Below are 13490 nucleotides of genomic sequence, written 5' to 3'. Positions count from 1 at the left end.
GGTTAAGTACCCACCTTATAATTGAAACATTGAACAAGAAATATCAGATAATCAGACCTCTTTTCTCTAAAAAAGCTTAGGCAATGACAAGATTTTGAAATTAAAAATTCTGTCTTTTAAATACATTGTTAATTATAAGTCTTTCATCTATTTCTGCACTTATAGGAGGAGCCGAAGACAAGACGTGAGACATGGCAATCCACTGACCCAATGCAGAGGATTTAATCTCAAAGGTAGTAAAAGGGAGCGATGGTCAAACTTGAGAAAGAGTAGCAATGCTCACCCTAGCCAGTTTGGTTCAGTGGTTAGAGCGTCAGTTGAGGGCATGAGGGAGGCAAGCAATCGGTGTGTCGCTCTCGCATTGATGTTTTTCTCTTTCTCTCTGAAAAGCAATGGGAAAAAAATCCTCCGGTGGGGACTTAAAAAAAAAAAAAAAAAGACTAACAGTGCTCCATATCTCATTTCAGTTAGGGAAAGCTTGTAATAGACTCAGGTATTTCATTCTAAAGAAAGATTTGCTATGAAAATTCTTGGTATTCATATATGGTAATTAAAAATTAAATGCTATTTGTATGCATACTAAGAATTGTGAAAAACAAAAGTTTGGGAACTTTCAATATTTGTCATTTTATAATTGGCTTATTTCACTTAGCATAATGTCTTCCTCCGGGTTCATTCGTGTTGTACCATGTGTCAGAATATCTTTCTGTTTAAGGGAGAAAATATTCCATTGTATGTTTATATCATTTTTTTATCCATTCATCCATCTCTGGACATTGATGGTTGCTTCTACCTGTTGGTTACTATGAATAATCCTGCTCTGAATATTGGAGTACTACAGTGGCTTTATTTTACAATCCATAACCATTCCATATACTTTTGATAATCCTGCCTTGTGTCTTACAATTTATCTAACCCCTTTCTTCCCATTCTGACGTGGAGCTATCATGTTGTTATACTTTCCCCCTAACCCCCTGCCCCCACATCGCCCAGCCTGCAGAAGTAGCTCCAGGCAGAACTCCTCCAGGCTCACCAAGGTGCTCCAGTTGTGCCTTTGTTAACAATTAACACTGAGGCTTCCATTGCTAATCTTTTTGAATCTGAGTGTTATTTTAGCAAAGAATGACTTTCTTGTTACTAACTACACCAACTACAAAGATAAAATTTAGACACATTTTACTTAGTTGCTCCATACATGTAACTGAAGGAATAAACTCCAGTTATCTTTTCTCTATTTACTGAGTATTTACTGAGTATTTTCTAAATTTTGGGTCCGTTCTCCTTAATAGTTGTAGTGGTCACAGTGGTAGGAGTATTGGCAGTGGAGGTAATGAACAAACATCGATGTTGATTTTGTGTTGGAACCTGAGCTAACTGTTTTTTTATGGATTATCTCACTTAATGTTCAAGAAACTCTGCTCGAGTAGGGTGTATTTATTTTCCGGCTTTATCAGTGAGTATTCTGTCCATGTATAAGCTACTACATGATTATACTAAATGCTTTTCCTAATTTAAGAATTTTATTAAAGGACCTGTATGAAATTATTATAATCTATGTTTTAGAGCCAAGTAAAACTGAGACTCAGAGGGCTCAATTAATTTATCTAAGGTTACACAGTCAGTAGCAGTGAAATCAGGATTTTATCTCTGGTTCCAAAGCCTGTGTTCTCAGCCACTGCATCTCACCGTGGATACACCTTGCTTCCTGCCTTCTCCGAGTTTTCTGAATTTTTTTTATAGTACATTGAGTATGGTTAGGGGTGGGATGAGCCCTGCTTCAATATTGCCTGGCACTTACTAACTCCTAAGCTAGGATATGTTTCCTTGTAACTTAGAGGCTCAGTTTGCTCAGCTGTGAATAGCTGAGAGAACCTGAGTCACAAGGATGTTGCAGTAATTAAAATGTTCGTAGTGATACTAAATGCATTCCTGTTACTGTTACACCTCTGCTATTTGGTGTAGAGTAATTCTTGAATAAATATTCATTTCCTTATGCCTTTTTCTCCTTCCCTTTAGACTAAACAAAACAGATAAGCAATGTACAGTGGTGGGCAAAAATAGGTTTATAGTTGTGAGTAAGCAAAACAGAATTTATAAAGCTACTGTAATTATCTTAACCTGCATATCTTTTTCCATATGAACAGCTATAAACCTACTTTTGCCCACCCCCGTATAATAGCGTGCTTGCTAAATGGTTAAGACTGCCTTTGGGGGCTGCCATAATTGACCACCACTGTATATAGAAACAGACATTCAAATAGGAGAATATGCTCTAAATTCCAGTTTCTCTCTCTCCATTTACTTTCGCTCTCCAGCATATAGAAATGCAGCTGAAATTGTTCAGTACGGAGTAAAAAATAACACCACTTTCCTCGAGTGTGCCCCCAAGTCTCCGCAGGCATCTATCAAGTGGTTGTTACAGAAAGACAAAGACAGGAGGAAAGAGGTAAGAACACAGCGGGATCAATCGGGGCTTTGGAAAGAGCTTTAAATCACCAGCCCTCAGTGCGGTGCAGATCAAAGGAAAAAGGAAAAGCACGTGAACATCCTTTTATGTCTTAGGGATGACAAGTGCCACCTTCTGTAAAATCCTTTGTCCGTGGAGTTGATGGATTAATTAGAAATCCTCTCTGCCTACTCACCTCTACAACAGGGTGATTGAAAGAAGAGCTTGGGCACTCGGACGGGGTAGTGATGTGAGGAAGCATTTGTAAAGGAAACAAGATGTGTGCAAATCCAGAAGCCAAGTTCTCACACAACAGCAGCTTTGTGTGATTCACAAGATAAAAGGACCTTAAAAAAAAAACCACGTTCAATTTTCCTCAGCCAAAAATTACCCTAAACTATAACCCTTATGGTAAAGAACATTTTTCTGCTGTGTGGTAATCTGTTTCCACTGCTTTATTATTCATAACTCTCGGGGCTTGGTTAGGTAATATAGGGAATCATTGTTTATGGGACCATTGCCTTTATTTAGTGATTCGGGGGGGAAATTAGATTTCCAAATAAAAGAACACTTACATTAGCCTTTCGCTGATTGGAAAGAGCTGTTTTAAAAGGGAAACACTGTAAAGTGGCATAGGGTGAAATATTATAAATAATGAATTCCATAATATCGATGCCATGTTGTCCTGACAAATGACAGGAAAAAGAGACATGTATATATAAGGACTTCGAGCAGTCTAAAATGTAATTCTGTTTGCAGTGCATCGTGAAGTCTGATGGAGGGAAGGAGTCTTCTTTATTTATGTGTGTTCAGTATGGGGGGCAGTTTTGGTCCTAGCTAATTAGGGCTGTGTAGACTGGCTACACCTCGAGCTATAGAGTGTAGACACTGCACCAGAATTACTAAAATGGATGTTGGCTCCATTTAAGAAAATACTTTCTAACTCTCAGAGCTGCCTATCCAAAGACGTTATGAGCTGTTTAGGAAATTGTGTATACCCTGTGTCTGAAATATTAAACATAGGCTGATGAACGCTTGCATGGGAAGGGATGTATCTATCTGGAGAAAAGCTGAGCTAGATGGACTTCAGGACCCCTTCTTGCCCCAGAATTTAATCAATGATACTAAAAAACTTTTTAAAATATTTTATTAGTAAGAAAATTGTTTATTTGATATTTATTTTCTATGCTACAATATCTGTCATCAAAGAAGTCTGGAGGTTTCTACAGTCTAATTGATTTTAAATTCTTTTGAATGGATATAGATTATAATAATAACTGCCCTGCAAAGTAACCTGGGTTAGAAGTCACAATGTGTGATGATGATTAACGCATAGAAATTGAATTCTCAGGCTAGAACATGATACATGGTCATCAACCATCCTTCCTGAGAAAGTCTGTCTGTCTGTATGTTAATAGGGAATCTAAAGTTCGAACAGGGATTATCTAGCAAAAATAAAATGGTTTTCTTTTATTCAGTAGAAAGTTCGATAGAATAATATACTTTACGTGAATATAATTTTTATTACTTAAAATTAAAGTGGATGAATATACATAGCCTTGAATACAAGCCATAGAAATTAATAAATTAATTTTAAAATGGAATGTTATGAATTAAATCTCATATGATAATTCTAATGTTCTATTTCAGAATTTTCAAGAATGTGGAGACTCATATATTAGTGTCTTAACTTTTTTCAATCAAAACATAAGAATGCTATAATTTAAGGTTATGAAATTATTAACTCTAATATAATTATAAAAATCTAATCTGTGCTGAATTTAAGCAGAGCTAAAGTCCACTAGTTCTAACTTTAGTTGACTGTACTATTAATATTTCATTAAATTTATCCTAATTTTTCCTTAGTAGTTTAGGCAAACACATAACTATTTCTCATGTCAATGATATATAAATATTGAACTTTTTTTTTTTAAAGTAAGAAAAATTATAAAAACTAGTGGAGAAAAGTACAAATAGTTTTAAATAATAGAAAGTGAAAAATAAAAGCCCTCCTCCCCTTGACCTTAAAACTTATTCCGGCCCTAGCTGGTTTGCCCAGTGGTTAGAGCGTAGGCCCATGGACTGAAGGGTCCCGGGTTTGATTCCAGCCAAGGGCACGCACCTCAGTTGCAGGCTCAATCCCTGGCCCCAGTTGGGGTGCATGTGGGAGGCAACCATCCATGTGTCTCTCTCACATCGATGTCTCTCTCTCTCTCCCCCCTCCCACTCTCTCTGAAAAGCAGGGAAAAAATAGCATTGGGTAAGGATTAAAAAAACCCACAAAACTTATTCCCACTTCCCAAAGTATAAGGCTCCCAAAATGAAGTATTCAATCATTATATATTCCTCCAAATATTCTCCATCATTTTTCTATTCCCTCCAAACACACACACTATTTAATATCAGTATATATGGAGCTATCTCATTTTTCTTGGTTGCATAGTTCTCCATTGTATGAATGTACTTTAAGGTTTTTTGTTTGTTTGTTTTAGTTTTTTAAAATATATATTGATTTCAGAGAGAGAGAGAGAGAGAGAGAAACATTAATGATGAGGGAGTCACTGATCGGCTGCCTCCTGCAGGCCCCCTGTTGGGGATCGAGCCCGAACCCAGGGCATGTGCCCTGAGCGGGAATCAAACTGCGATCTCCTGGATCCTAGGTCGATGCTCAACTGCTCAGGGCTAAAGCTACTATTTGTTTTTGTGTTTTTTCTTGTTTTTCCTCTTAATAAAAACATTATGCAAACAAAATCTGTATACTTGTAAGAATATATCTCCTAAACAAATTATTGGAAATAAAATTTCTGCACAAAATACTATATATATATTACATACATGTTATATGAATATTGTCAAATTGACCTCCAAAGTTTTTCCCAATTTTGCACAAAAAGAAAAAGCTTCCTTTTCTTTCATTTCTGAATGTATTTCTACATTATTTAAACTACTTCTGATGCACATTTAAACTTTAAAAATTAAATTAACATCAAAACTTTGCTTTACCTACTTTAGTCTTTACTTCCTCCTGCTCTTTCTTTTCTAGTTCTGTTCTTTTGTCTGTGTTTCAACACTATACTTTTTTTGTGCTTTTGTGTGTGGGTAACTTTTTATCTAAAAGAGCCTTTCTTTGATTTGGATCCCATTAGTAATAAATATACATTTACACAGAAATGTACCATTTAGAAAAACACTTCACATGCATTCCTTTATATTATTTTGGGTCAAATTTCTTTTTTCCTCAGTGAAAGCTTATTCCAGAGTATACATGTCAAGGAAATTCTTACCACTTAGGTTTTTAATCTGTTTATTGATAATACTGTAGCTGGACCTGTAGGTTCGGTGGCTTTCCAGCATTTATCTAATGTCTAGCAAATGATAGTTTGTTTTTTTAAGTTTAAGCCTATAGAATAATTATATATTAACCACATAGCTTTTTATTACTTTTCCTTGGAAAGTAAAACCACTTACAAGTCTATAAGACAATGACATTGCAGCTTTTATTTTTAGTGATTCTTTAGTGGGGAATAATTGGAAAAAGTCTTTGACAATGTTCAAAACTGCCTCTGCTTATATAATTTTTAGTTAGGAGAATATTTATTCACTCATTGAAACAGGTGAAATCCATCCCTTTTATTGTCGCTTCACGTTTTCACTAACAAGTTTTAATTTGTTACAATAAAAGGTGAGAACTCCGGGATGAAAGAGATATTTTAAATTATGTGTGAATATCATTTGCTCTATATGTTAACTGTGAGTCACATTCCAAAAGCAACCAAAATTCTGGGCTTATCTGTGAAGAAACGGCTTCAATCCAAAAGCAATGCACTTTAAGCTATTTTTGGCAATATGGGTGATCACTTCACCCTCTCTTTAATAGAGTCAGTTCCCTTGAGATAAGCTCTCCTGTGAGAAAGAAGGAAATGGGACTGACTTAAAATCTGTGTCCACTAAGAAGGAAGTTGCTTAGTATTCCATCCTTTTGCCAAATGTGTGGAAACCGGCCTTATTCTGTATCTGTTGCCCATATGCTTTTAGAAGACCCAGAGTTGGGTGCTCAGAACTGTGCCGCCTGCCTTTCAGGTCAAGCTGAACGAGCGCATCATCGCCACCCCCCAAGGACTCCTGATCCGCTCCATCCAGGACTCCGACCAAGGACTGTATCACTGCATCGCAACGGAAAACGGCTTCAAGCAGACCGTAGCCAAGATCAACTTCAAAGTGTTAAATTCCGAAATGGTAGCGGTGGTAACAGACAAATGGTCCCCGTGGACCTGGGCCAGCTCTGTGAGGGCTTTGCCCTTCCACCCCAAGGACATCCTGGGGGCCTTCAGCCACTCGGAGATGCAGATGATCGACCAGTACTGCAAGGACACGCGGCAGCAGCCGCCGGAGGAGGCCCCGAAGGTGAGAGGGGACTACGGCAAGCTCAAGGCCCTCATCAGCAGCCGGAAGAGCAGAAACAGGAGGAACCAGCTGCCCGAGTCCTAATGTCTTCTTACCCGGGGCTCTGCTTGCCCTAGTCTGTCTTCAGTGATCCAACTTGGAACGGAGAATCTTGTTCTGACCCGCGGGCAATGCCCGAGGGTGATTACACAGGCCTACAGTGAATGTTACCTGACCCGCAACCAGCATGCTTTTCTTGTAGGGTACTGACTAGCCGTAGACATGTCATGGTCCTCATGGTGCAGATAAATATTTAAATTAACCTAGATTTTATTTATGTCTTTATTTACCTTTTCTTCAAATCATTACGGTGGTTGTCCAGCTAGAATTCTCACGTCCCTTGGTTGAAGGAGGGCCGTAACCCCGTGACCTTCCTTCCTTGCTTTAAGGATTTTTCATTGTCACCGATTTTATATATGCAGACAAATACCAAACCCACAGCTTTTACATAGTAAAGTAATATAAATGCATGTGACAGAGTAGCCGTCTAAAGAAATGTAGAAGAGAAGAATCGACAAAGAAGAGGGCATCTGAAAGTTACATAAAAACAAAAGTGGCTCCTAAAGAGAAAACGAGTTTATATGCTTCCAGAGAAATATGTTGTTAGTTACTTTCAATTTTGTAAAAATTGTCAGTAGCTGAGATCTGTCATGGACTCTTGTTCCCTCGTTTCAGAAGATAAAATGAATGACCCTCACTATAAATGTCTTTGATTTGAGTTATGTCAGTATAGCATTTAAGTTTATATTCTTATGTTACTGTCTTCCAAACAAAAGCACTTTTTTTGGAAGTCATTTAAGTTATTCTAGACTGAGAGACTATAATCTAATACTTTTTAATAGATTATTTAGTTCTAATTTTTTAGTCTCTGTGGCAAGTTAAACAATATAAGAAAAAACACTTTTTGAAATTTCAAACATGTATTTGAGGCACAAAACCTACCAAAGTGGAATAATAAGAAAAACCGAAGTAGAAAATGCAATTTTATTAGCAAAAGTTTATAAAAAACATGACTAGGTTTTAACTTTAATAATTAATTCCATAATTAACTCTTTTTTTACTTTTTTTTTTTTTTGGTTTACCAACCTTAGATATCATATTGATTTTTAAGTAACCAGTTCATTTTTAATGATCTTTTGTGTGTGCTGGAGGGGTGTTCATTTTGTGGAGAAATGAAAAAAACAACAACACACTTAATCTGAACAAAAATAGACATAACTTTCTTTTGAAAGAATGTTAATGCATTGTGTTCACTGGTATGTAAATACAAATGTGGGAAGTTTTGTGATGAATAAAATAATTATCTTCTAGTTGTATGTTTGAATCATTTTATTAGAATAATTTAATATTGAGTTTTTTACTCCAAATAACAATTAGATGAAAGAAACATGGAAATTTTCTTCGTACTTTCATATTTGTTTTAAAGTCAAAAATGTTGCTCTTTTATTTTATTTACCTTTAAAGATATTTTCATGTTTCCAGGTACAAACAGAAATTGCATGATACACTTAATCAAAATTTAGTACAAAAGTTTTATTTGTAGTTAACAATCCCTGAAGAATGTTATCAAGGTAAACATGTCACCTTTTGAAGCACTGCAATATATAAACTTCAAGAACTAAAAATCATTGTCAAAATGAATGTAATCACTGATCATTAGAATCTAAGAATATGATTAATTATCTAAGTGGTGGTAAATTATATTATAAGAGGAGGCCTCAAGGGGGTGAAAATAGTTGAACAGAACATAAATATGTTCATTTTTAAAGAAAAGCTATTAATTAAATCTATTGTTGCAAATGTGTATGATTCTAAAGTAGTCTCTAAAGCAAATTATATAAATAATTTGCCTACATAAAGAGTGTAAATAAACCTCTTTATTTCTCCTCTATGTGCAGAAATAGAAAAGTGTGTAAAGCCAAAACCATCTTCTGTGTTTATGGTCAAGCTATTCTATGTACAGAGTTAAAGTACAATTGTTGTAGAGTCAAAAGACAGGGGAAACTACACAGGTCCTCTTGCTTCATATAAATTCAACTGATAGATGATAAGAGTGTTTAGTTTTGTAATATTATTTGTGCTATTTAATACCTTTTACTTTAACATTATTAAATTGTATATACTTTTATTACTTTTAAAATTATAGAAATCCTTGAACAGAACTCCCAAATGTAAAGAAAAATTTCTTTTTCAAAAATATTGTTAACATATACTGAATGTTGGTGGTTGATTGGTTTTATTTTGTGTAGTTTGACAATTCAAAGACTTAATATGTTTTCCATGTGTGTTGTATATAACATTTCCTAGAAAAGCACTTTTTTCAAAGTGTAGATTTGTGAATAGATTTTAGCATGATGAAACTGTCATTACAGTGAATGTTCACTCTGTGTAAGAAAATAAGCTAAATGTAGTTAGTAAATTAATATTTAATTGGATACTGAATAAAGCATTTGCCTGACAAAAGTTAGATTTTGAGATTTCTTCTATTTTGGGGCTTGCAATAATGGAAGTGGAGAAAAAGGAAACAACAAAAATTAAAAGTTATCTCAACAAATCTGTCAATCCCATGATTCTACACTACTCTCTAATTGCTTCATTCTCAGTATCTCCCTTGCTTATATTTCAACTTACCCTTAATTTAAAATAATTTTAACATATACCTTATAATTTTAATGCATTTCTGGAGCTTCATATTTTCTAAATGAAGAAAAACTTTGAGAAAAAGATGACAGTTTCCTATATTTATTCTTCTAGCTAAAGTCAAGAGAGACTGAAGCTTTGTTTTCAAGCATAGCTAAGCCTGTAAAAATCTTAAGTCTTGACAAGGAAATAAGCAGACTAAGTAAGTAAAAATGTTTTCTTAACAAGAGGCATTGAGAACTCTATGGAATTTTATGTGTGATGACAAAGTTGTGGAAGACTGTCTTGGAAATAATTTTTATTTTTTTTCTTAATGTATAACACCATCCTTTTATCCAATCACTTTTTTCCACAAGAATACAATCCCCTCTGCCAAATCAAAACCAATTGCTATAGATTCTATGTATGTGCTCTTTGGTGAAATTAATCGCCAATAATATATTTTTCCTAAGGAGGCTCCGGTGTATATTTCAGTGTTTATGGTTTCATCACAAGGTTTCTTTCAATAGTGCACAGGTGATTTGAATTGGAAGAACTAGCTCCAACAACAACAAAACAGTCATCTTCACTCTACTCACTAATGTATTTGTCTGTTCACCTCGTAAAATAATGCTTTCCAGTCAGTTTGAATTGTGTATTTCTCAGGGCTATTATGTTGCCATGCTTGAGTGTTACTTACATAAAATGCTATTAAAGAATGACATTATAACAAACACATTAAAACTGTTTATTCTATGTTAGGTTACCTCTCAATCCCCAAGAACAAAAGTGCGGTGAATTCTAAGTGTTTTCCTTTCCTCTGAATTATTTATGTTATAAATGTCATCCAAACATTTTATGAGATCAAAAACATCATAATTTCTGCATGACAAAATGGACATATGATGGAATCATTATGAAAATAAAAGTCACTCCTATTGTTTCTCTGGATATTTTTTGTTACACATATATGAATGGTCCTTGGCCCATGAAAGATACAATGAGATGAAAGGAATTTCCTATTTGCTTAGGTCCTTTTAAAATGCTATATCTACAATTCTATGTAGGGGGGAGGGGGAAGCTAAACTTCTTGTTTTATTTTTTTTTCTTTTACTGATTTGTGTTTGTGTGTGTGGAGGCGGGGGGGGGGGGGATTTATCTCCCCTTCTCTGCTCAGAGCAGAGCTGCAATCAGAATAGAGAGTCACTCGTCAGAGAAGTTGGACCTGTGAAGTTTCTTCTGAGCTGATGTGATGTGGCAACTGTAAATTGTGGGTTGAAGGTGAGAGTCAACTTGACCCATGGAGAGGAAAAGCAACCATGGAAAACAAAATACTGAGGAAGTGCTTCCCAAACCGCATCAACCTGGGAAAATCTGAAGTTCTAAGGATGTTTTTACATACACATATGCTGTCTGTCATATCCACAGATTATGCACACACCAACCTACAAAATAGCTATATTCAAATTTTATGATTTCAATATGAATCTCTATTTCTGCTTTAAATTTCCATTCCAGCTTCTGGGAACATTACATTCATATTTGATGAATTTTTGTGTTCCTAATGGAATTATAACAATGTCTATCACATGTACTAGTTGTGAAAATTATAAATTAATATATATGGAATTCTTAAAGTGCCTGACACAGAGTAAAAGGTCAATAAGTGTATGCTATAGTTTTTCCATTAGGACAGCAAAATTATTTCTCCTATGTATTTAAGCACTTGTCCCTCTCTTTTACCTCAGAAAGCATCAAAATAGTTCAACTGATATTTGCTGTCACAGATCTATATTGGCATCTATGGCAACATCACTTTTCTATTTAAACATTGTCATCAGTTCACAGGTGATACTGGAGTTGTCCCTTGTTTCTGATGCAAAGTCCTTTCAGAGAAGATGAACTTTCCACTACATCCAAACACACTTAGTAGAATAGAAATTATTGTTGCACCATTCTGCAGGACACCTGCTACTACCTAAAACTACTAGGAAGTGTGTGTGTGTTTGTGTGCATGTGAGTGTGCATGCTTTGCCCCTCCAGGAACTTGAAGCTTCTCAATACACAAATCTAGAAGTGATGTAGAAAAATCAGACTAACAACCCCTATGTGCTCACCACCCTTTCCCCACAATTCACCCTTAATTGCTATGGTCTCTGAAGGCACAGATTATTCATTAGATATCTCCCGTGAGCTTGAGCAGTGCATTTCACCCTTTGGTACTCAAGTTCTCCATAAGAGAATTTTCAAAAGCTATGTAGCCCCCAACACATTTCTAAAGTTAACACTTAAATTTTTTATTCTGTGTTTAAGTAGGTGCAAAGGATTTAATCTCCAGTGTGATATGAATTGTGACATTTAAAAAAAGTTTTGCTTTACTTATTTATTTTTTGCTCCATGGTTTATGTAGAGGTATGATGATAAATTTCCAAATACTTAAGTTTTTTTTCCAAATATGTTATCAGATATCTATTAATTTCTAGTTAAATACCATGGTGGTCAGATGATATAAATTGAATGGTTTCAGGCCTTCAGCATTTATTAAGACATGTTTTAGTACCAAATCTATAGTCAATTCTAATAAATGTTCCATGTATATTTGTTAAATGTAACATTCAGTAACTGTTAACTAGATTATGAATATTGGTTCATAATGTTTTTTAAAATCATTTATATTTTTACTGTCACTTTTTTTTTGGTCCATTTTATCAAATCCTGAGAAAATGTTGTTAACATCTCTAACTATGCCTTGCACTTATTTATTTACTTATTTATGCCAAGTTTTCTCACATCTGTATAGAAGTTTTAAAGGTACATATACACTTAATATTGTTCTTAACTAACTTGATCTTCTCGACATTATAATTTTGGGGGGTATTACTTTTGTCAAAGCATATTTAGTGTGTATACAGCCACACTAAAGTATGCTTTTTTTCTTCTTCACACTTTTACTCAAATTATATGTTTGCTATATTTTAAATATATCTTTTAAAAACATAGTTGTATTCTTTATTTTTTTTTTCTTAATTTAAACTGAAAATATATATCTTTCATTTGGTTGTTTAGTCAATTTACAGTTGAAGTAATTATCACTATAATTAATGTTAGCTCTTTTATCATGCAATTTATTTCATGTTTACCTTATTTCATTTTCTTTTTGTTGGATAAATTCTGTATTTTTTCTATACTATTTTTCTTTATTTTATTTTCATATTTTTAAAAATTTTTAAATTTATCTTTATTGTTGAAAGTATTACAGATAGCTCCCTCCCCCCCCATTGATCCCCTCCAACCCCCAGCTCCCCCCCCCCCAGGCCTTCACCAAACTATTGTCTATGTCCCTGGGTTTGCATATATGCATATAAATTCTTTGATTAATCTCTCCCCGCCCCCACCTTCCCACTGAGATTCATCAGTCTGTTCCATGTTTCTATGTCTCTGGATCTATTTTGTTCCTCAGTCTATTTTGTTTATTAGATTACACATATGAGTGAGATCATGTAAAACTGAATCAGGAAGAATGAGAAAACCCGAATAGGCTAATAACAACTGATGAAACAGAAGCAGTAATTGAAAAAAGCCCAGCAAACAAAAGCCCCAGCCCAGAGGGCTTCACAGGGGAACATTCTAATTCTTTAAGTGGTAGGGTTAGATAGTTTACTAAAAAACTTTTTTGCCTTTTGAGGTAGGTCTGTAGTGCTATGAACTTCCCTCTTAGGACTGCTTTCGCTGTGTCTCATAGATTTTGGGTTGTTGTGTGTTCATTTTCATTTGTTTCTAGGAAGATTTTATTTATTTCTTGATCTTATTGGTAACCCATTCATTGTTTAACAATATACTATTTAACCTCCATGTGTTTGAATGTTTTTGAGTGTTTTTACTGTAGTTGATTTCTAATTTCATGCCCTTGTGATCTGAGATGTTTGATATTTTAATCTTCTTGAACTTGAAGATACTTGTTTTGTGACCTAACATGTGGTCT

At 34.8% G+C, this 13490-nt stretch overlaps 1 protein-coding gene across 1 annotated transcript in view; it reads left to right on the top strand.

Moving 5' to 3' along the window:
* Positions 1–9355, top strand: part of SEMA3C (semaphorin 3C) — a 164585-nt gene extending 155230 nt beyond the window's left edge. Inside the window, exons 16-18 of the mRNA XM_081147554.1 lie at positions 166–233; positions 2316–2446; positions 6527–9355. Of these exons, the coding sequence (XP_081003680.1) occupies positions 166–233; positions 2316–2446; positions 6527–6934 (607 nt within the window). The 3' untranslated portion in view covers positions 6935–9355. The remainder of the gene's footprint in view (positions 1–165; positions 234–2315; positions 2447–6526) is intronic.
* The last annotated feature ends 4135 nt before the right edge of the window (positions 9356–13490 follow it).

Source organism: Miniopterus schreibersii (genome assembly GCF_964146895.1).
Source record: "Miniopterus schreibersii genome assembly, chromosome: 9".
NCBI lineage: Eukaryota > Metazoa > Chordata > Mammalia > Chiroptera > Miniopteridae > Miniopterus > Miniopterus schreibersii.
Note: the sequence above shows the minus strand (reverse complement) of the source record. Positions and strands in the feature narration are given on the sequence as shown.